This window comes from Pseudorca crassidens, chromosome 3, assembly GCF_039906515.1.
Source record: "Pseudorca crassidens isolate mPseCra1 chromosome 3, mPseCra1.hap1, whole genome shotgun sequence".
In the NCBI taxonomy this organism is placed as follows: Eukaryota; Metazoa; Chordata; class Mammalia; order Artiodactyla; family Delphinidae; genus Pseudorca; species Pseudorca crassidens.
Genome location: NC_090298.1, coordinates 78,239,024 through 78,261,682, shown reverse-complemented (window position 1 = coordinate 78,261,682; position 22,659 = coordinate 78,239,024). Strand labels below are relative to the sequence as shown.

Genomic DNA, 22,659 nt, shown 5'->3' with positions numbered 1-22,659 from the left:
AGATGAGTGTATAAGCCCCCTTTCTAGGAGATGCTGGTGACCTGGAGCGAGGTGGAGAAACAGCACAAAGATGGCTTACATTTCCTAAGAGCACATCCGTAGGTGTCTAGATGTGTGCCAAACCGGAAGCCTGCCCCTCAGGCCAAAGCTCCAGGACAAGCAAGTAGGCCTCTTACACAGAAAGACTGGGGGTATATGTTTTAGTCTTTTGTCTGTGCAGTACTCTGGGGATGGTAGCCGGCCAAGAACTGTATCTCTGATTGCTTTGGGGTGGGCAGATGAGTCAGAGCTCACAAGTCCTTTAAGAACTGTTTCTCAGTTTGCTGTAGCCTTGTGGGTCTTCTGGACACAAGCTCCATGGGCTTTCAAAGCTAGATGTTTTGGGGGCTCATTTCTCAGGTGGTCTTTAAGGTTGGGTGCTGATGTGGGCTTCAAATTTTTTGATCTGCAGGGAGAAGTTTTGAGTTTGCTCCTGATGGTCGGTTGCTGTGTTGGGGTGGAGTTTATGTTGAGACTGTGTCCTAGCCTCTCCTACCCTCTTTGATGCCAGCCTTCTCTCATTTGCCAGATAAATAGGAGTCACACGGATAATTTGGGGGTTTTTTCCTAGAGGAAATTGTCACATATGCAGCTGTAGATCTGGTGTTTCCATGGGACAAGGTGAGTTGAGGATCTTCTTTACATCACCATCTTGAACTGGAACTCACTATCTTGTTTTTTAAGAGTTTTGATTCAGCTGGACTACTGTTTTTAAACCTGTACCTTTTATTTCTCATTATACTTGGGATCATAGTCATAACCATTTGAATCCTATGTTTTTAGAATTGGAGGGGACCTAGAAGTTTTCTAATCCAATTTCCATTCCTTCCCTGGCCACAGTTTCAGTAATTTTAATAGGAAACTTCCAAGTGTTGTGCTGAATTAATGCCCAACTCTAAGAAACCAGACCCTATAACTTCTACTCACTAGTCTTAGTTTTGCTTTCTAGAGCAATGTGAAAAATTAGATATCACCTGGGAGGAAAGACTACTAGTATTTAATGTAAGTAGATTGAATCACAGAAACTGTAAGATCTTCTCAATTTCATATACTACTTCCATGTTCCAAGATTCATATAAACCACATTCCCTGGTGGTGTCACCTCCCTTGCCACACACACACACATATATTTTAACATGTCTTAATTTGCTGGTTGTTATGATGAATAACATCATAATCAAGTTGTTGACATTTTTTCTTAATGATATATAACTGATGGTGATTTAGATTTGATGAAATATAGTATATGGATCTGTACTGTCAGTGTTTATCCAAGTGGAAATGTGGAGTAGGAAGTGGCAGTCTGGGTTTTGGAGAGCTGAAGGCATAAAATAGATTCACCTATCCCAACATTCCCCGAAGTCACAGTCCATTACAGCATCAACTCTGATGCCTAAGAGCATACCTGAGAGATCACGTAAACTAAGGATAGATAAGGTACCAGCGATAAAGCAACCAGCGTGTCATTGCTGTTCTCGGGCAGAGCTCAGGAAGAGGAAGCAGGGTCATAGGGACAAATCTTTCGAGGAGGTGAAGGGATGGAGGGAAATAGGGCTTTTGAAGTTATGAAAGAATTTGAATGTGTTTGTATTACAAGGGAAAAGAATTGAGACAAAGATACCGGAGAGAGTTATTGACCCCCTGAGAGAAAGAAGGGGCTGCAGGGCAAGAGGGGAGAGGGTTTGTTGGGAGGCAGGTAGGAAGGGGATCTTGGTTATTTTCTGCAAGGCAGCCTCGATTTTCTCTTTGAAGTAGAAGGCAAGGCTATCTGCACACAGTGAGGGAAAGCAGCTACGAGAGAGCATGAGGTTTGTGGGGTCTGATGAAGGGGAGAGGGCCTGCACTCATTCCAGACTAGCACAGCTGACAGTGGGACTTTGTGTGACAAGGGCTAGGAATGCAGGAAACTTCAATTGTGTTAAGAATGTTCACTCGGATTTCTAAAGTATCAGTTACTTTAAATGTCTCTAAAACTTCAATTTCTTTACCAAGACATGCTAGGGGACAGATAGTATTTAAAAATTATTTTATTCTGAATAGGTCCCAATCAGAAACTAACTGACTAGGGATACACCACTCGATGTCATTGCCAAGTTAATTTGTAGTCTATTTACTCTTCAGTTTACCTTTGCAGAATCCTTTGCTTCACCCCCGTTCTTGGGTGCTTTGGAGCTGGAAGCAGTCTTCTTGTCTTTGTCCTAAAGCAAAGGAAATGTAATGAGGCTCTTGCTATCAACACTCCATCTAGCAATTAACTGCTGCTGCTATCAAATCAATCCAGATTATTCTTTTTAGTAGCCTGGAATCTCCAATTTAATTAAATTGAGTATTTTAGTCATGATTTTTCGAACAACACTGAAAGTACACAGAGGTGTTCAAGGTGGCGGGTAAAAAGGATAAAAATGAGGAAAAGATGAGTCACACTGATGATGCTCGTTCACCCAGACTGTATTTTGCTCACCAAAACAGCTTGTTTCTATCAGGATTGGTTTTTCTGTGCCAACAGGACACTTTGTTTTCAGTGTTATGGAAGAGAATGTAACAACCAGGGAGAGCCTAGGGCAAGTCCTATACAAAAAGAAAGTCCATTCACCAGAAAGGCATTATTTATGAAGTTCCAGGAGTGAGAGATAGATAGGATGCTGATGTGGTCTAGAAATTAAATCACCCAAGATGGGCAAGACTGACAATTCAGTGATTGATTGATTGATTGGGAGATATGTTTAATAACAGCCAAAACAATAGCAAAGAAAGAGATGTGCAATTTTAATTTTTCTGAAATAACAATGAAGGGCACTCATGTCACTTTTCCCTCTAGTTGATGGATTACACATTTTTTCATTCGCTTTTGATCATGTTTTAAGCACCTGCTGTGTACCAGCCATTTTGCTAATGCTGAGCACAGAGGTACCAGACACATCACTGCTGCATGCAGCTCAGTGGTGTGATGCACATGTGACAGGTAACCCACAGTGCAGAGAGGGCACGTAGGCAACATCCCTGATCTGCGAAGGGAGAAGCAGACAGGGAAGTCTTCCAGGAGAAGCTGATGTTTGAACTGGGCCCTGACAGGTGAGTAGGAGAGTCAGCCAGCTGCTCCGGGCAGAAAAGGGGAGGAAGCCCCAGAGGGCAAGGGGCGTGGTATATAGTGAGGGACTGCTCTCATTTTAAATGAACACAGATGAAGCATTACTGTTGTACAACAATATAGTGTGGCGATCAAAAATGGTAGCTATGGAGATTATAAAGCAACATGGAAAACATTTAAGAAATAATGTTAAGCAATGTATTATATGTGGACAATAAGTACAACTATGTAAAATATACATATGGAAAAAGGTAAGAAATATACCAAATAATAGTGTTTGTGGAGTAGCAGAATTATAGAATTTTTTTCTTTTCAAGTTCTCGATGGCATTAACCAGTTTATTTTACAATATAAAAATATATATGTATTATATACATATGTGTGTGTTTGTGTATATATAGACATTCAAAGCAAGTCAATAGGAAAGAGCACAGTACCTTTGCTGTGTTCTCTGAGGTTTCTGTAGTTGAGGGACAGCTGTCAAAGTCCCCTGAGAGGGCATCAATGGGGTCTTGGGCATCTGCAGCTTTCTGAGATTTTAACAGAAATAACCATCAGGGAAGAAGCACAAGGCAAAGATGCTACGTAGGACATTTCCCCACATCCCTGAAAATATGTTTGTTTAATAGAAAACCTTGCTGACATTCTTTTCCTAACAGACTAGTGTATTACAAAAGAGATATTTTAAAACAGGAAAATCTTGCCAGCTCTATTTTCTTCTATTGTTTTACACAAGTTTCTTTGTATTCTCTGAGCTTTGATTTTCTAACCTGGAAAATGGAACTGCCTAGCTTGAATGGACTTGGGAAGACAGAAATAATACACTCTTACACACGTGCCTTGGCATCCCACCAAGCACAAGGTAGGCATTCAGTGAGTTTCAGATTTCTAAAATGTAAAAGTCGCAGCTAGAGTTTAAAAAAATCTTTTTTACGGAAATACGCGGATACGGTATTTACCTCTGATGCCTCGGGTTTCTTTGTAGGTGGCGTCGCTGATTTGCCCTTAGAAACAAAGCAGACTCTTGGTTAAACAAATTTTTGTAAAGGTTTACTTAGGTGTAGTCGGTATTTATATAATCTCTTATCCAGTGACTTGAAATGGAGTTCAGTCAGCCCCCTGCATCTGTGGATTCTGCATTGGCAGATTCAACCAAACGGCAGATCGAAAATATTTAGGGAAATAAAATTCTAGAAAGTTCCAAAAAGCAAAATTTGAATCTGCCACATGCTGGCAACTACTTACATGGCACTTACATTGTATTAGGTATTCTGAGTAATCTAGAGATGATTTAAGGTATAGAGGAGAATGTGTGTAGGGTTACAGGGAAATACTATGCCATTTTATATAAGGGATTTGAGCATCCTCAGACATTGGTATCTGGGGGTCCTGGAACTAATGCTCCATGGACACCAAGGGACGACTGTATAGACTTGCATAACTGATAAACCTGTGTCCCTATCATTTCTTCACCAGCTTTGCTTAACGCCTACCCTATAACTATTTCAATAGCCTTGGAGAAAATGCAAGGGTGAGTCTTTTCCTAGAAGTGAAAGAAACACTATTTTAGCAACTTTGTCATTGTATAATTCTAGTTAAAATGTTACAAAAAGTAACTTGTGTTTTTATGTCTTATTTACTAATTGACTATATGCTTATCTACTATAGTTTATTACACTTGGGAAGGAATGGTCTATAGATAGATTTTTTTCAGTGAAGATTACAAGGACAACTCATCAGGGATTTTTCCCATCTGCAAAGGCAAGGCTACTAAATAATACATTTCCTAAAGAATACAGCAGAGTCACACGCGACTATCAAAGCAGGGAGGATTCTAGCAGGATGCACAGCTGCTATTGTGACTATTCGACACAAGCGAGAACAGATTCCTGTAACAGAAGACACTGCAGCTGATAATATTCTATAAACCACAGCCATCAAACCCCTCACATGCATCAGTACAGAATGAGAAAGATGTAATTAACACTTCCTTGTTTTTTATTGGGTGAACAGACCTGGAAAGGGTTATTTAACATCTAATGGACTTGCAACTAAGAGCCAAATAGGAAGGGGTAGGGTACAGACCAGGTTGACCTAAGCGAAACTGGCTTCCATGTTAGAGACAAAGACAGAGACTTCTTGATGGAGTGCATTTAGATAGAGAAATAGGACTTGTGACTGGGAATATGGCCTTGTCTGTCTTCACTCTCAACAGCACAGGTGGTGTTGTAGGAGAAGAAAGAGAGACAGCAGGTCTTGGAGGGGTCGTATTTGCCCTATGAATTATTCCAATACTAGCTCTTTTTCTGTTCTCCTTCAACAGAGAAACTCTGCTTCAGTCAAGATTACAAATATCATTCTTTTTATAGCCTTTTCTTGCAAGGAGAATTCATATATGTACATGCCACAGAATCACTGTTAAGCATCAGTGAGTGAATGAACATTATTCAACTCTCTATGCCACAGTGCCCAGCGCAGTAAACATCCAACAGTACTGGCTCAAATAAATATTAAACAGAATTCTAGACAGCCTGCTCAGTGGGGACAGATTAAAAACATCAGTCATGTTACATTTTTATGCTATTGTTACAGTGTACCTCCTATTCATTTCAAGTGAGGTGTGGATCTCAAATGCTTTGGAGCATATATCCATCTAACCTAGACATTGCCCTCATTTACCTCCTTGTCATCATCCAAGAGATGTTGATATTTAGGTGGGAGGGTGTCATCCCTTTCTCCCAGCTTGTCTCTGTGTTCAGCTTTCACTTTTTCCTGTAAACATTGAACGTATATAATTACGATTCAGTTCCGCCTTCACTTAGAGAGTACATTCTAAAATGCAGCATTCAGCATTTACTGGACTTTTCTGAGGCAAAAAAAATAGGGTCTCTTTTAAATTTGTAAGCGAGAGAACAACAATGTCAACAGACTTTCAGTTGATGGAAACAAGTAAACCCAGTGCTTCTGTTTGTCAATCCACACCTATTAATTTTCTACCTGTATCTTAAATGGAAGTAAATGATTAAATAATTATCTTCAGAAACCATGGAAGGAGATAAAAACCCACGGTTATGAAATATCTTTCACTGTTTCACTTTTTAAATAAAAAAATCAAGTTGCTGTACTTTGGCACTTAAGAGGTACTATTTACAACTTTGCCTCTTTAGAAGGAGCCCTGAAGGACCAGGACAGGAGCAAATCTGAAGGGACGTGCTGTTTGTTTGTGTTGCAGGTGAGCAAATACCTGCTGTTGAGTAAGCAGTACCCACCTCCCAGCATCCGTGCCTCAGTGGGACGTGGCTGGTCTCTCGGTCCTGGATTCAGGAGCAGCTCCCCATCCCAGGGGTGGGGTACAGATTTTATTTTTCTGCATCATTATAATTTCATTTTTCAAATACAGGTTAAGTTCACCTCGATATTCCTATGACAATGGTAGAATCGAGACCTAAGGATTCTTTGAAATGCCCTGTCTTTGAGACATAGATTTGTGTGGGACGTTACCTTTCTGGTTCCAAGCTAAATGGACTGTTAAGTACTGAATATTAAGTATAAATAAGTACACTTCTACATGTTGTACAAGATATATAGCATTAAGAGTCTGCACCTTGTGGACACCTCTGTGGTGCTGAACTCCTGGTCCAATGCAGTTAGTTTCGATAGCAGGGATGACTGCTAGGGAAGACTCTGCCACTACATTTACACAACTTGTGAACCTAAAAAATGCACATGTGTGCATCAGATATGTATGATAAACTTACTGCCAGATACAACCAAGAAAAAATATGGGAAGAGAATAAAATTAACAAAGCAGGGCTGGCTTTTCCATCATCACAAAGTCTAGCCTCATGAACAGGACGTTTGCCTGAATCTGTGCCATAGCACAGACCTCAGAGAGGAAAGAGACACGACATAGACCATGGAGTAGGAAAAAATTAGGCTGAAGTTATCCAACCGTTCACTGACTCCAGGCAAAGTCAGAGGCTGAAGTTATCCAACCGTTCACTGACTCCAGACAAAGTCAGAGGCTGAACTTATCCAACTGTTCACTGACTCCAGGCAAAGTCAGAGCGGGTTTTCCCCTTTGTGTGGAGGGTAGGGTATTCTGTGCTATAATAACTTTCAATTTTCACTTATTAATGATTTGTTTTTCTTTTACCTTGACTTTATCCTCTAGGGGTTTGTTCTCATCTGGATCAGGCTGTCTTTGCCCGAGACTGTCAGAAAGTTGATCCAGGGCATCATCAAGTTCTTTGTCGTCACTCCGCTAAAAAGTAAATCTGAATCAGTCACTGGTTAGCCAAATGAGGTCGCCTGTTGGAGTGCAGCCCTGACACTGCCACTAAGACTTCTATAAGCTTATGGGGTTGTCACCAGGGAGATGGGCAGGTGGGCAGAGGCGCTGGATCGGCGATCCTTGCTTGGTGCTCCTTCTTGTCTTTCACTCTCAGCACTTGTCTGCACCCGTCTACCCCGCCCCACCCCTGGATGTCTTTCTCTTCTGAGAAAATAGGTCCCTCCCTAAAAAGATGGGGTTCCTGGACTGATTCTTCTAGAAACTATGTCTTATGATGCTTTCAATATATGTAACAGTATGTTCCCAGCAAAGAAAAGTCACATGAATTATGATAGCTTAGTTTACTCTTTGATTCCCAACTGTATTCCTGTAAAGAAAGATTTATACCTAGTTTTAATGATATCTTCAAACAAAATATTAACTAACACTAGAAACTCTGATGGGAAAAGTGATGGTAAAGGTGTCATTCTAAAACATACCTGTGAAACGCAAAAAGGCTTTTGATTGTGGACGTTTATTAATAGCCTCAATCACAGGGGCCCCTAGAATCTGAGTATTAAGAATTGAAGTGTAGGGCTTCCCTAGTGGCGCAGCGGTTGAGAGCCCGCCTGCTGATGCAGGGGACATGGGTTCGTGCCCTGGTCTGGGAAGATCCCACATGCCGCAGAGCGGCTGGGCCCGTGAGCCATGGCCGCTGAGCCTGCGCGTCCAGAGCCTGTGTTCCGCAACGGGAGAGGCCGCAGCAGTGAGAGGCCCGCGTACCGCAAAAAAAAAAAAAAAAAAAAAGAATTGAAGTGTAAATGGCAGCCTTCTTTTCTGTTGCACAGGGACTTCTGTCATTGTGGCTGTGTGTACATACACAGACACACACACAGACACATGGAGAGAGGGCATTTTACTGGTTTTAAGTGCTTCATTAGAGCCCAGGATTATAGCAGCTAATGGTGGTGCTACCCACAGCTGGGTCTGGGCTTTGTCATTTGTGCCTCTGGATGTTCTCAGATGATCCCACATTAACCCAACAGGATGCAAATTCACTCAGAATCTCAGAGTACAGCACTAAGTAAGCTTTGATGCTTCATCAAAAGGAAAGGAAGCATAGCTGACTTCACTAAAGCTACTTCATCTCCAACTAGCAGATGGGGCACTTCTTCTCAACCAAGGATGGGTCTCAACCATGGGGATCTGGTTTAGGGCGATTTCTTTATCTTTTGATGTGCCGTGGTCTCCTGGATAATGTATAATTTGGTACTGCAAAGAAAATCAATCAAGGAAGTCTGGAAAAGCTCTGGTCCCACAGTCTTACCTCAGAACATGTAAATAATTAAAACAGTATTGATACTAAGGTTCTTCTATTACTAGCATGAAAATGACAAGTTTTTACTGGTGTGAATGGGAGGAAGACAATGCTATTCCATGAGGAGTTTGTGAATTTTAGGGGCAGAGAGAAGCTCAAACACTGAGCAATTCCTTAAAGTATACTTGAGGTTAAATAATGAGTAGTATTTATAGCATGGATCAGGAAAAATATAAAGGAGGAGAACATCAATTATCAGGAAAGCTAAATAATTTTTAAAAATCTAATCTGAACGTATACACAGTGCACATTATTGTACTTCAATTCTAATAAAGCAACAATATTAAGCTCCTTCACTGTGTGTAAAATACTTTCATATACATTGTTTTATAAATTTAATCATTTTAGATATTCTCTGTCATCTCCCTGTCTCACCAGTCTTACCTCTTCTGAAACGGAAGGTGCCTGTTCTTCCTAACAATTTTGTTGATTTTCATTTACTCTGAGGAGGAGTCCTATTTTCTTTCTCCTTGTTGTTGCTGCTGAAGAAAGTACTCATAAACTCTGTTGCTTACCGGAGTGTCTGGGGGTGGACCTGCAGAGTGGTTGGTTGGAGCTGGGGTTTGGGAAACCACTTCAGAGATGACAGCTGAAAGTTTAGCATCTTCCAATTGCTTTTGTAAGAAAACAAACAAAAAAAAGATTTTGACCAGTCATATGGTGTATGCAAATTATGCCCACATACCATCTCTTAAATACAACTCTCAGTATAGCTTTTTGATTGTTTTTCTCTTGATCCAAATGGAAGCACAGCAACACAGCATCTTAAGAGCCATTTTTATTCTACGTCCTATTCCATACATTATTTTATACAATTTCCTATTCCCATTTATTAATCCCAAATGTTCAACAAGCTACTGATTTAGAGTACTGTAGTTTATACATTTCTTGTTGCACGTTTAGGTTGTTTGGAGTTTTCAGCTTTCTTCTCTGTAATTGATTGCTCTGAATAAGTTCTAAAAGTGGCTCTTTTTATGGTGCTAGCTATATTCTGCCAAGTGCCCTCTCAAAGTTGCTAGAAATTCACAGTGCCACAAGCAACGAATGGCCATGCCTGTTTCCCATGGCCTTGCCTGCCTAAATTAGAGATTTATCACATTTTAATTCTGATCATGTATTAGGTATAAAATTATGTGCTACTGTTGCTTTAATACTTGGTATATGGGATGAAGAAGCTTCAGCTGTATCATTTTTTTCTTAATGTTAAATGGTATATTATTCTAGAATCTTTCTGAAATAATGATTTCTTTTCTCATTTTAAAGAAACACTGAATCTGTCATTTATGTTCATTTCTGGATTTCTTTCCCATTGGCCTGTGGCTTCGCTTTCTGAATCAGAACTGTATTTTTTGTCATTACTGTTAATAAATCCTGGTGTTTAGTTGGGTTAATCTTCCCTAAAAATACTGAAAAATGCTTTTCAGTATTTTTTCATATTTTTATGCATTTATTTTTCAAATGTATTGGACAACTCAATTTTAAATTCTCTTTTCATAGGTATACGTGATAGAGTGCATGCTCATTGGTTCAATTAGTTACACGGTCGAAAACATCCACTGTGCTGGACCAATATTTCAAATGGAACACATTTTTTATGGCTACAGTGGGTTGAGGGCCATTAATTTTGTGATTGTTTCCTCAGCTCCCACATCAGGTTCTAAGTCACAAGTTTCCATTTATTTCTGCTACCCTAAAAGTACGGAAATAAAACCAGGAATCTCAGAAGACTTACAAGAGGTGAAGTGCTTGGGGGAACGGCGAAGTCCCTGGACAAAGCATCAAGGAGGAAGTCTTCACTCAAGGGCTGCAAAGAACCAGGAAATGTATCAACAAACACCACCTCATCAGTCTCTTCAAAATGTTGTCACTGTTCATATGCTGATCAACTCATTCCACAGAAAGCTATGCCCTCCCCGCATTAACCGTCGGGGCCAAAGGAGAGAGACACACTCAGAGAAAACTGGCTTGCTTACTGGGAGTGGTTCCTTGGGCTCCTTTGGCAGTAGTGGTTTTCCATCTTTATCCTATGCAGGGGGACAGAAACATGGCATTGGGTCATTTCACGTGTATCCTACCTACGCACCTTGTAAACATTATAAGAGGTCGACAGGTTATACCTGATGATATTGTACATTACAAATTTGATTCATCATTTCAGGAAGTAGATTCTCTCACCAGGAAATATCCTCTGATTAGCTCATGTCAACAAACAGCTGGCACACATCGGGCATTCCCTAGGCACGGGGGCTGCAAACGGATAGAGCGTGGCTTGCCAACCTCAGAAGCTCACACTACTGTAGAGGGAGCACGTGAACAGTTAATGTAGTGCGTGGCACGTGGGGCTGTGACAGTGTGCACAGGACACTGAGGGAGCACGGGGATGAGACCCTCACCTGCCTGGGGAGTGGGCTTTGCACAAGTTGCCTTGAAAAAGCTGGTTAACTGTAGAGGCAGCACATCCTGAATTACCTCTGCGCCAAGCCCTCTACTAAGCACCGGGAATACCACAGAAAGTAGGACAGACACATCCCTGCCCTCGGGGAGCTCACCCTGAGGCTCAGATGATGCCAACCTTCAAATGACTCTGAGTGCCACTTCTGAGGAACAGGACAAAATCGCTAAAGCATTTGGGGCTCTTCAGTAAAAGAAGATTTATAAATAAATGGTAAATCCCATGTATCTACACACGCAAAAAGAAGTGCAAGATTCTCTCTTTAAACACACAGTTAACCCCTTGGAAGACATGGGGGTTAGGGGCATGGACCTCCCAAGCAGTCAAAAATCTGTGTATAATTTATACTCGGCCCTCTGTGTCTGTGGTTCTGCATCCATGAATTCAACCAGCTGAGAAGGTATAGTGCTGTAGTGTTACTACTGAAGAAAATCCGAATATAAGTGGACCCACACAATTCAAACCTGTGTTGCTCCAGGGTCAACCGTGTACTTCTCCTGATGAACTGGTCAAGGTGTTTTTTGTTTTGTTAAAATTCAAGGAGATGCAATGGTTGAGAGTATCAGCAGCTTCCCTTTTGACAAACTCCTTTACCCCCATTTCCACCTCCTCTGCACGTTCACATATACCTTCTGACCACTGTTCAGTGAGGACGGAAACAGCCTGAGGCTTGCTCTCCACCATCCTTTAGCTGCAAAGGCAGCACATTTCCCAAGTGACATACAGGAGCAGGGGCGAGGGCACGTCTGCTCCACACTCAAACTGAGATCATCCCGTGTCTGGAAGGGGGAACCTGTGGTCTACCCTCAGGGAGCTGAATCTATTGAAGAGGCCTGATGGGAGCAGAGCTGAAGAAGAACAACATAGGATTTAAACAAGAGATCAAGCCAGCACCTGGAAATGCTATAAAGCTACAGGTAAGTAGTAATGGGTGGGATCAACAAGTTCAGAGAAGGATGAAACTACCGCAGAATAGAGCGGTCAGGAAAGCTAATCAGCTGCATTCTTAAAAACTGCTACTAAAATTCAGCAAAAGGAGAGAGAAAGTAACCAGCCTCCTACTCTGAAGAGAGTTACAGGCACTTGACCAGCCTTTTTTTCAAATGTGACAGCTGCTTAAGGGTCACATAGTCTAAGAACCTTGCAAACAAACAAGCCGAAATGAATAGGAAGTCCATGGTTTCAACTGAATTGTGAAATGCAGAAAGGAAGCAGACTAAAGGTCTCCAGAATAATAAACTTTCAATCAGGGAAAGCTCAGTATAGTTCCTGCCTTTGCCAAATAAATGGACTAGTACACCTGCTGCATACGAGGAGCATCAATCGGATTTTCCTGCATTATCCATGAAGTGGCATATCTCTTAAGTAGCGGCCTCCCCCTTGACACTTGGTCTGTACAAGCTACGTTCAAAAGAAAAGAAATGGGTCAGTTTATCACTCACTATATTCAGTGTCAAGTAGGCTCTCTTATCTGTCAACTTATATTTAAGGTTTGTAAATCTTTCCTCAGGAAGTGATTGTTGCTCATTTTGGTTTTCCTATCTGTATGAAGGTTTCCTGAGTTTTCTCTGCTTCTGGTATTCTAACAAGCCACCTATTAGGCAAAAATTAGGTAGTTAAGACATTATATTTCTTTCACCTAAGGGAGGAGTAAAAGCCCACTTAGGAATATTTTAGTTTCCTAGCTGGTGTGCAAACAGGATATTAGTGAACTGATACTATTTGGTGTAGAAATACTAAGAAACGTGATCTTTATATCCCAGGTCTGTTCGCATGTCCCTTTTTCATGTATATGAAATTCAATATAAATTAAAATAAATTAGAAAAAGATCCCAGCCTGTTTACCTTGACCTCTTCTAATCTATAATCAGGAGGAATTGTTTCTTCTTTTTCACCAAGTTTTTCACGATCTTCTTCTTTGGCTTTCTCCTGAATAAAAATGAAACCATTTTCATTGTTAATACATCTTTTTCTCATAAAGTGGAGGCCTGAGTGACTAAATTTGAGGTCAACAAATCCATTGTTAGGTTCCTACAGCAACTCCATCTTTGACACTGTATCCTGGTTTAGCAGGCTCAGACAGCACCACTTTTAGCCTGCTGGGCTAAGAGGCAGTCGTGAGGAGCGGTAGAGGCAGTGCCACTTCTCTCCTGACTCCTCAGCAACAGAATTGCAGGTGGACAAGGTGAGACTCAGAACTCTGATATGTGCACGCCAGCCATCCACTGCTGCACCTAAACACTGATGCTCACTCAGGGTTTGCTTATTAAACAGGACATGCACAATAACAGAGAAAGACAGCTGGTCATGTGTTGTAGGAAATTTTAAAAAATGACTGAGTTATCTGGGGAGTCAGGGCGATCAACGATAGCTCCTTCCTAGAAGTATCTGAGCTGCCATTACCTTGACTTTATCCTCCACAGGCTTTCCAACTTCTGGACCAGCTTCCTTTATCCCCAGGCTTCCAGCCAAGGCTTCTACAGCATCACGTGGCCCCATGCCCTTCTAAAAGCACATCAGGGGGTATACTAAGTAGGTGGTTAAGCATTCCTTTTAAAAGAGACTACAACAAACAATTCAGATGGGCATAGCCTTATTTCAGGCCTAGATAAGAAGCACATGTCATCTTTTAATCATCTAAAAAATCAACTGAATTAGAATCTATGTTTAAAAATCCTGAAGTGTTAAAAGTTAGAGCAAGTTTCTTAGGTTAAACATCAAGTGTGTGCAATTTATGTACTGACAGTGAGAAACTTTTAAGATCTAACCCACGTTTTGGTTGAGAAATTAGGAAGTTAAGAGAATGGGTAACACCACACAGAAGCTGAAAGCCAGGAAAGAAGAAAGAAGTGATCTTTATGTGACTGTTTTAGAGATGGCACAGGAAAGCTTTCAGAAAAGCCCTCGAGAGGACACTCTTCCCAGTGAAACAGCTGGGCCCCGGAGGCAACGGCTTCGGCTGAGCCTCTACTGAGGCACAGAAGCTTGCGTTCTCTATGGGGCTTCTACTGGTCAGAGTGGATTCACGCCAGTTCAGGTGACGGCCTGTGACTTATTAACCCGAGTGGCCCAATGAGAACAGTCTACCTGGGGTCCAGTTGTTGAAAATGAAATGTGCTCCCTGTGATATAGTGAGCTCTGACCACAGGGGTATTTAAAATGAAACTGGATGAACACAGAACATAAACGGCATAAAGGGAAAATAAAGGATAAATTATGTTTGGGCTAAAGAGAGGACTAGATCCAGCTTTTTCCAAAGCACAGGTCATGATCCATACATGATGAGCTCTTAAAATCAATTTAGTAGTTCATGGTCAGGACTTTTTTTAAATGAAGAATATAAAATAGAATGCGTCATGCATACCAAGGATAAGTATCATTTACTAAACTATTGTTCTACTGTGCGGGTCCCGGGTTGCAGAATCCATGAATTTCCAACTCTGGTCTTGGTCAAAAGTGTGAAAGCTCCTGAATTAAACAGTCTCAAAGATGATTCTTATTGTAAAAGAATATGACTTCACATGGAGTACATATTGGACTTTTAGAGGAAAAGCGTCTTTCTGTTTTATATAGATTAGCCATCGTCCTAAGTAAGAAAAGTGTTGCTAAGCTGCACCACAAAAGTAAAGATCACCAGTGAAAAAAGGGCCGTCGAGTGGAAAGTGATTTATCACCATCTAGTGGTTGGACACTGCATAGATTTTATTCTGGGGGGCAACAAACATCCCTGATGTTTCTAACCTGCTTGGGATTGTAACTAAGAGCTGCAGCGGTCCCCAAGTCTTAGCCAAGCAATCTGATTGCTACCTGATCCAAGTCACCTGCTCACACTTCTGTTTTCTACTCTCTGCTGCAGAATCTTTGGAAACTACTGCTTCCCAAGCCTGTGCCCTTTGGCTCAGGAAATAAGTGAAACCGAGTTAGAAAAGCTAGGAGAAGCAGCAGTCTTAAGAGCTAAAGAATTTGGAAACAGGACCAATGACAAAAGCTTCTATTTTTTTTTGCGGTACGCGGGCCTCTCACTGTTGTGGCCTCTCCCGCTGTGGAGCACAGGCTCCGGATACGCAGGCTCAGCGGCCATGGCTCACGGGCCCAGCCGCTCCGCGGCATGTGGGATCTTCCCGGACCAGGGCATGAAGACGTGTCCCCTGCATCGGCAGGCGGACTCTCAACCACTGCGCCACCAGGGAAGCCCCAAAGCTTCTATTTTTGTTGTCAGGTTCAGAACTAGAGCTCAGGTCTTTGGATTTGCTCAATAAACTTTCTTTTTCTACAACAAGAACTGCAGAGGGCAGACATTCATCTCCTTCCCCTGGGCTTTCTGTTTCCTTTTGCTCACTGATCCTCCAGCCTCTCTTGAGTTCTCTGACCTTTATCACACTCTGTGGCTATTCTTTCTGGCTCCCATGGGTGTCACAGTCCCAGAAATGCCAACTGACCTCAGTGATGATAAACTCGGCAACTGTGGTAACCAGAGTTGGTGGAGTAGAGGCCCAGGAAAGGCAGTCAGAGAATAGAAAAACAAGAGCTCTTTTTTAAATTTTTTCCTCTCCATTAAAAATCCAATGCTCAACTCTCTATAGTCAGGATAAAGCTGGAAAGGAACTAACTCGGCTCTAAGGCCCTGGCAGTCACAGTTGACACAACAGGTAGATGACACATGTTTAGGTCACAAGAGTTCTGCCCTGGAATATTGGCTACTGTCTTTTTGATTCCAATCACTGCCTCTGTGCCTACTTCCTCCACCAGTCTCTTCCCAGATTCTCTCTTCCTCTCCTGTTCTTTACCACTGTGGCCTGTGCCTGAATACCACAATGTAAAAGTTTTTGGAGGGTACCCTGAGACTCTCCCGCCAAATAAAAAGGAGGTCACGTCCTAAGGCAGGAGGGAGACCCTGGACTGTGAGGGGACTGGCACCCAGGATTTCCCTGGCAGGAAGCAGCCACTCAGGGTACCCAGGACCCTTGTCCTACATATTCTTCAAGGCCCTCTTCTCTCAAACAACTAAATGCACATACCCCAATACCTGAAGGGCTCCACACCTCTGTGCTGGGCTGTCCTGGGTTTGCTGGTCTCCCCAGGAGAACCGTGCTGTTCCCACTTCTCAGCAGGATCCTGTCCTCCACCTGCAAACCTTTTTGAGTTCCTCCTGGAAAGCAGTTCCTTCACCCATGTTCCTGCTGCCCTTTTCCCATATGAGAATGATCAAACTAAACTGTAAGCCTGAACCTGGCCCATATCCAAACTAGACCTGAAGGGAGCTGAGAGCAGGGGCCATATCTTACATCTCAGCTGAGGTTCTGAAAGGTCAAGTGAATTGCTCAAGGTCAACTCGAAGTTCATTTCCCTCGTTTATAAGAGAGACATGATCAGAACAGCCTTCACAGTGTCCTTGTGAAAATTTAATGAGAAGATATTGCAAAGCATCTAGAACAAGTTTAGTTACTCAGAGTGTAGATTCATTAAGTCTGTACTAACGAAACATAGTTCCATCAGCTGTTATTCTCTGAGTCAGATTCTGTCTGCTAATGGAAACAAAACTCACTGAATTCCAAAGAAAACAGATTCAACTAGTTAAATATCATACTTTATAGAAAAATTAGAAAGTGAGAGAGGCAAGAAAAGAAGGAAGGGGAAAGGAAGTGAGTCCACCTGTCTCCCTTCAGTTGCGAGAGGAGTCATGATGACAAAGGTACAGATGATTCCACCAGGAGAGTCAATAAAAAGTAATATCGGGCTATTTGTGGGACACCAAATCAGCTTGAAAGACACAGGAATGTGAAGAAGCATGATTAACCACAGTAGCCGAGGAGCTAGAAACAATTTCAGAAGGTCAAAACAAAACAAAACAGTTTGCAGCAGTTGAATTAAAAATTTAAATCTAGCCTGAGTTTCTAGCTCCTCCCAGAAGCCTAAACAGAGGATAATATAGCTATCTAAGATTTTATTTTTATTTTGTTAGAATACAGTAATATGACGGTAATACACAGCAGAAAGGGCAGAGGAGGAAGAACATTACTTTCTCAAGACATTTCTCAGTGCCCAGAGGACCACTCACCGCCGAGGCTGACGGGGGCGGGGCCGACTGCACACAACACAAGGAGGTCCGAGGCACGGCCGCTTCCACAGGAGTAGGGGTAGCAGTCTGAGACTCCTGCAGAAAGAAGCAGGTACAATGACGAAGTTTTAGAAATTTATTAAGACTGAACAATGATAGACCAACAATACAGTCTGCTACACCATATGCTGTGAGCATGACTTTCTTGAATGCCCAAGGATTTTGAGCAGTAAATAAGTCAAGGCATGTTGAAACTCTTCAGCTACCATGACTTCACCTTGGTTTCACCTCTTCCCTTAGGTAGGTTACTAAACCTCTCTGAGACACAGTTTGCACTTCTGCAAAATGAGGACAATTATAGTACCTATATCTCAAGGGTTGATAGGGGCCTTGAATGAGATAAAACAGGCTAAGTGCTTTGCATAGTACCTGGGAACACAGTAAGCTCAGTGAATTTTATCAACTATTATTATTTATATTATTTGCCATCATATAATATGTAACAATAATAATATACCAATTATAAATGCAATACAATATTTTATTTAAATACCTCATTTTTACATATCTAAGAGCACCCTGTAAATTGTAAATAGCTACGTACAAATGCAAGGTAGTAAGACTATCCCAGGGGTTCTAAAAGTGAGGTTCCTGGACCAGCAGCCTCAGCACTACCAGGGAACTTGTTAGAAATCCAAATTCTTGATCCCCCCCCTCAACATACTAAATCGGGAATTCTGGGGTTGGGACCCAGTAATGTGTGCCTTAACAAACACTCCACGTCATCCTGATGTGTACTGAAGTTTGAGAATCACTGTGCTATTTTGTTACAAGAGTAAAATTTCAAACAGATTGCTTTTAATCCAGACATTTATGGAAGCCTATCCTGTATGCAAGGTGCTCAGCAGATGATCATTAATAGGGCATGAGCTCTTCTTTCAAGGAATTTACTATTTAAAAATATGTATAAATGTTAGAAGTAAAGCCCAGCGCAGCTAAAATCTTGTTTGCAACATGCCTCAACAGGGATATATAAAGAAAGCATGACAGACCTCCCTGGTGTGTTGTATTCTGCTTAACAAGAGTTGGAAGGGTGGTACGGTTTGGGGAGGGAAATGCAGGAGACAAAGGCCATATTTTAGCTGAGCCTTAAAGGGATGACTACGATTTTAGTTGATCTAGAATTTGGAGAGGTTATTCTATGCAGAAGGAACCATATGAGAAAAGCCTTGGAAAACACACAAGTACTTACAATCTGAGTTTAGTGATAGGGGGACACATCTTGGCATGAAAGGAAGCTGGGGCCCAAATGCATGAGCAGGAACTTTTTTGTAGGGAATGGGAACTCCTGAGGGTTGGAGCAGGGGAATGTTGTGGCTACAAACATGCTTGAGAAAGAATAATGCCGGTGGACATATGGGATGGGCCGGAAGGAGACCAAAGACACAGGCCATTGCCATCTTGAGGTGACGAGTGATGACAACTTTAACTAGGTCAGTTACAGAAGCAGGAATGGAAAGAAAAGCATGGGTGTGAATGCCTTCCTGAAGGAATAATTAACTAAAGGACTTAAACTGCAAGAATATGAGGGTCAGCCTGGGAAAATAAAGCACATCCAGAAACAGGCAAGATGAAAACTGCATGTGAAAAAAGATGGCAAAATGGGCCTTTTTATCAGCCACTTCCTGTTAAAAGTTTTGGTCTCACATTTTTAAGATTATAGACAAACATTAAAAAGCAACAAAAACTAGCGATTTTTATTTTTAGAAACATACTTCTGTTTTTTCAGTTGGCTTAGATTGTTTTTCTTTACACTTAGATTGGTCAAGATCTTCTGAAAGTTCATCAATGAGTTCAGATTCACTCAGGGGCTGTAACATAAGAAATATTATATAATATGAAGAAAATTATTTTTACTTTGAGAAAAGAAAAAAGCTTTCATAGAGAAAAAGGTTTTCTGGTAAACATATATTATGTCATATTTTAGGATCTAAAACCAAAAGTTAATTTATACAGGGTATATGTTTCATTTATCAATGTAAGGTAAGTGTCATGCAACAAATAAGGAATACTAAACACCTCAGTACCACAAACATGTTAATGGTTTATTTAGTTAAAGTTTTCCTGATACTTCAATTTCAGAGTAATTTTGCTCAAATAAGATTGCCTGTTTGTTCCAATGAAGATCTTTAGCGTTTTTCCTTATGTGATGTTTTTTCCTACTTCCAGCGACTTTCCTTATGAATAAGTCAGAGGAAACATAGATCATATACTCCTTCCCTATGACTACATGCAGTTTTGGCAGGAAAGTTCTGCTATCCCTAGTTCCTTCAGGTGAAGTGGTATTATTCGTTTACTGTAATTAGTCAAAATCTCCACATGCTCTGATCTATGACAGAATGGCATGTAATTCAGAAGCTGGGCCCCAGGGTTGGATAGACAGAGTTTCGAGTCCTAGCCTCGCTATTCCCTAGCTGTTTGACTTTGGGCTATTTACAGAATCCTTCTGTGTCTCAATTTCCTCACCTGTAAAATGGGAATAATAATAGTGCCTTCCTCATTCAGTGAGGACTCAAAATGATAACACACAACACCATTTAGTGTAGTGTCAGGCACATAGTAAGTGACTAATAAATGTAGTTGCTTAATATCATCATGATAGGTAACTATGCTGATTAACACCAAATTAAGTAAAGGCAGCATAGAATCATTAGAGCACCTGATGCTGTAATTAGGATCAAACCAAGTGCTAACAACCTAATTTAAGGGCCCTCTTGATATCGGCTCCTAATGTTCAACGAACATCACCTGTAAATTTGTAATATTTTAGTAATAATTCATGAGATAAATAATCATTAAAATATGTGAAAAAGAGTCAGAGATCTAAGCCAGGTGTTGCTGTCAAAAGTTCCTCTTTCCTTAATAGTAGGCTGTCATGCAAGTCTCTACAGTGAGATCTGGTCTGTCAAAATTATCTGTTTATACCTTACAGTTCTATTGTTTTCTAAGTACCAAAAAACACTTATTTCCTAACCTTGGGTTTTTCTTCAACATCTGGCAAGAGTGGTTTTCCATCTTTATCCTGTAAAATGAAATTAAAAATACATTTAAAATGAATAGAAAATTTTGCTTTCTTGTCCCATTAAGTTTGTTTTAGAAATTCCAGGATATGAGAGGAGAGATTGTTTTTTTTTTGCCATACATCTGAGTGAGTTTGTGTTTCAAATTAATTTATTTATAAAGTATCAGAATAAGGAGTTGAGCTGCAAAAATCAAGAAACCAAATGCTATAAAATATAATGCAATTATTTTTCTTTAAAAGTTACTGAAGGGACTTCCCTGGTGGCACAGTGGTTAAGAACCCACCTGCCAAAATGCAGGGGACATGGGGAATTCAAGCCCTGGTCCGGGAAGATCCCACATGCCGCAGAGCAACTAAGCCCGTGTGCCACAACTACTGAGCTTGTGCTCTAGAGCCCACGAGCCACAATCCTGAGCCCGCGTGCCACAACTACTGAAGCCTGCATGCCTAGAGCCCGTGCTCCACAACAAGAGAAGCCACCGCAACGGGAAGCCCGCGCACCGCAACAAAAAGTAGCCCCTGCTCGCCACACCTAGAGAAAACCCGCGCGTGGCAATGAAGACCCAGTGCAGCCAAAAATAAATAAATAAATAAATAAAATAAAATTTAAAAATTACTGAAAAATAATTTCCATCTTTTGGATAAGGAAGTAGAATTTTTTAAAAAGTTCTTTGGCTAGAAAGATGCAGCTACATCAATGAAAGACTGAAAAAAGCTTCAATTCTCTAACCCAGGGTGAAGAGGTAAGATATCATTCCTGTAAAACTGGTTTTTCAGAATTCACAATTTAGAATGTTTCTAAAAAATGAGAAACTTTCCATATATAAGCATTGTAGCTATTTTCCACCATATGTTTATGTGTATTATTTCAAAGATAAATTACAAATATAAGTACAGGAATAAGTCCACCATCCTCACGTCAAACTGAAACCAACAATAACAAAACCATCTTCACTGAGGATACTGGTAAATCATTGTATGTTTATCTACCACTTAGAAGATCTATGTGCTTTTATCCATATAGCAGTTAGAGAAAATATTACTCCCAAATTATTCCTCTGCTTTAAGGTTAAGGACCTATGTCAAGCATGGTTAATAGTTGAAACACTTGAATTTGAGGGAATTTTAATGACCACACGGTCATTACTTAGGAAACCCTCTTTTAAAGGGTCCAACTGTAGAAGACAGAGAATAAAGCGTTCGGGGTCTTCAGAGTTAATATCAGACACGTCCTTAAGCATCATGGGGACAGACAGGACAAAATGCGATGCGAAGGCAGGAGGAGTGAGCTGCTGTCACGCACCGTGGCAAACAACGTACCGTGGCTGGTTTTAATCTATACTCTGGTGGGACTGTTTTCTCATCTTCACCACACTTCTTTAGTTTCTCTTCTTTGGCTTTTGCCTGAGGAAGGTGGAGAAAAAAAATAAGCATTGCGATAATACATGTGAAATAAGACATCACTTTATCCATGGGTGTCGTGGAGGAGACCAAATCAGATTAAAGTGCCCAGTGAGCCGTTAGGAGGAAGGCAGTGTAGGGTGACGGACAAAAAAACAACACAGCCAGGAATCCCAGGGAGGTGTCCCTGCCCTGTCTCTATGACCTTGGGAAGCCACCCAGGCTTTCTTCGGCTCAGTTTCTTGAGCTGTAAAATGGGGCTACTAAGAATCCTTACCTAGCTTGCTGACTTGTAAGGAAGGATCAGCAGAGAAAATTAAGTAAGATATCCTTTGAAGAAGGTAAGCACAGTGCACAAGCTGGCTGCAATCATTTTACAGCCTCCGCCTGTCGTACTGAAAGAGGCAGTTATCTAAGGGGGAGAAAACAACGAGTTCTCATGAATGTTAAACACGGTTCAGAAAGGGGAGAGGCATCCCATCACAAATCTTGGCTGATCCAAGGATAATTAGTTTTCCCTTTTTTTTAAAAAAAAAAACTTATTTAATTTATTTATTTTTGGCTGCATTGGGTCTTCATTGCTGCGTGCGGGCTTTCTCTAGTTGTGGCGAGCGGGGGCTACTCTTCTTTGTGGTGCATGGGCTTCTCATTGCAGTGGCTTCTCTTGCTGCGGAGCACGGGCTCTAGAGTACACACTCAGTAGTTGCGGCACATGGGCTTAGTTGCTCCACGGCATGTGGGATCTTCCCGGACCAGGGCTCGAACCCGTGTCCCCTGCATTGGCAGGAGGATTCTTAACCACTGCGCCACCAGGGAGGCCCTGGTTTTACTGCTTTTAAAAGAACTCCCTTCAGTAACACCAAGACGTCACTGGATTACTGAACCATG

At 41.3% G+C, this 22,659-nt stretch overlaps 1 protein-coding gene and 1 long non-coding RNA gene across 11 annotated transcripts in view; one reads left to right on the top strand and one right to left on the bottom strand.

Annotated features, from left to right (window-relative positions):
- Positions 1-22,659, bottom strand: part of CAST (calpastatin) — a 129,036-nt gene that overhangs the window by 9,680 nt on the left and 96,697 nt on the right. For all 10 annotated transcript variants that reach the window (XM_067731299.1, XM_067731302.1, XM_067731295.1 and 7 more), the window contains 14 exons: positions 21,691-21,774; positions 20,323-20,370; positions 19,064-19,159; positions 17,289-17,384; positions 13,634-13,735; positions 13,076-13,159; positions 10,752-10,802; positions 10,511-10,582; positions 9,294-9,392; positions 7,284-7,391; positions 5,807-5,899; positions 4,087-4,131; positions 3,565-3,657; positions 2,166-2,237 (listed from right to left, as the gene is read on the bottom strand). In XM_067731299.1, the coding sequence (XP_067587400.1) occupies positions 2,166-2,237; positions 3,565-3,657; positions 4,087-4,131; positions 5,807-5,899; positions 7,284-7,391; positions 9,294-9,392; positions 10,511-10,582; positions 10,752-10,802; positions 13,076-13,159; positions 13,634-13,735; positions 17,289-17,384; positions 19,064-19,159; positions 20,323-20,370; positions 21,691-21,774 (1,143 nt within the window). The remainder of the gene's footprint in view (positions 1-2,165; positions 2,238-3,564; positions 3,658-4,086; positions 4,132-5,806; positions 5,900-7,283; positions 7,392-9,293; positions 9,393-10,510; positions 10,583-10,751; positions 10,803-13,075; positions 13,160-13,633; positions 13,736-17,288; positions 17,385-19,063; positions 19,160-20,322; positions 20,371-21,690; positions 21,775-22,659) is intronic.
- LOC137221517 (uncharacterized) lies at positions 678-9,074 on the top strand. The gene is made up of 2 exons (XR_010942049.1): positions 678-3,989; positions 6,298-9,074. It is a non-coding gene; the product is annotated as an uncharacterized lncRNA (long non-coding RNA).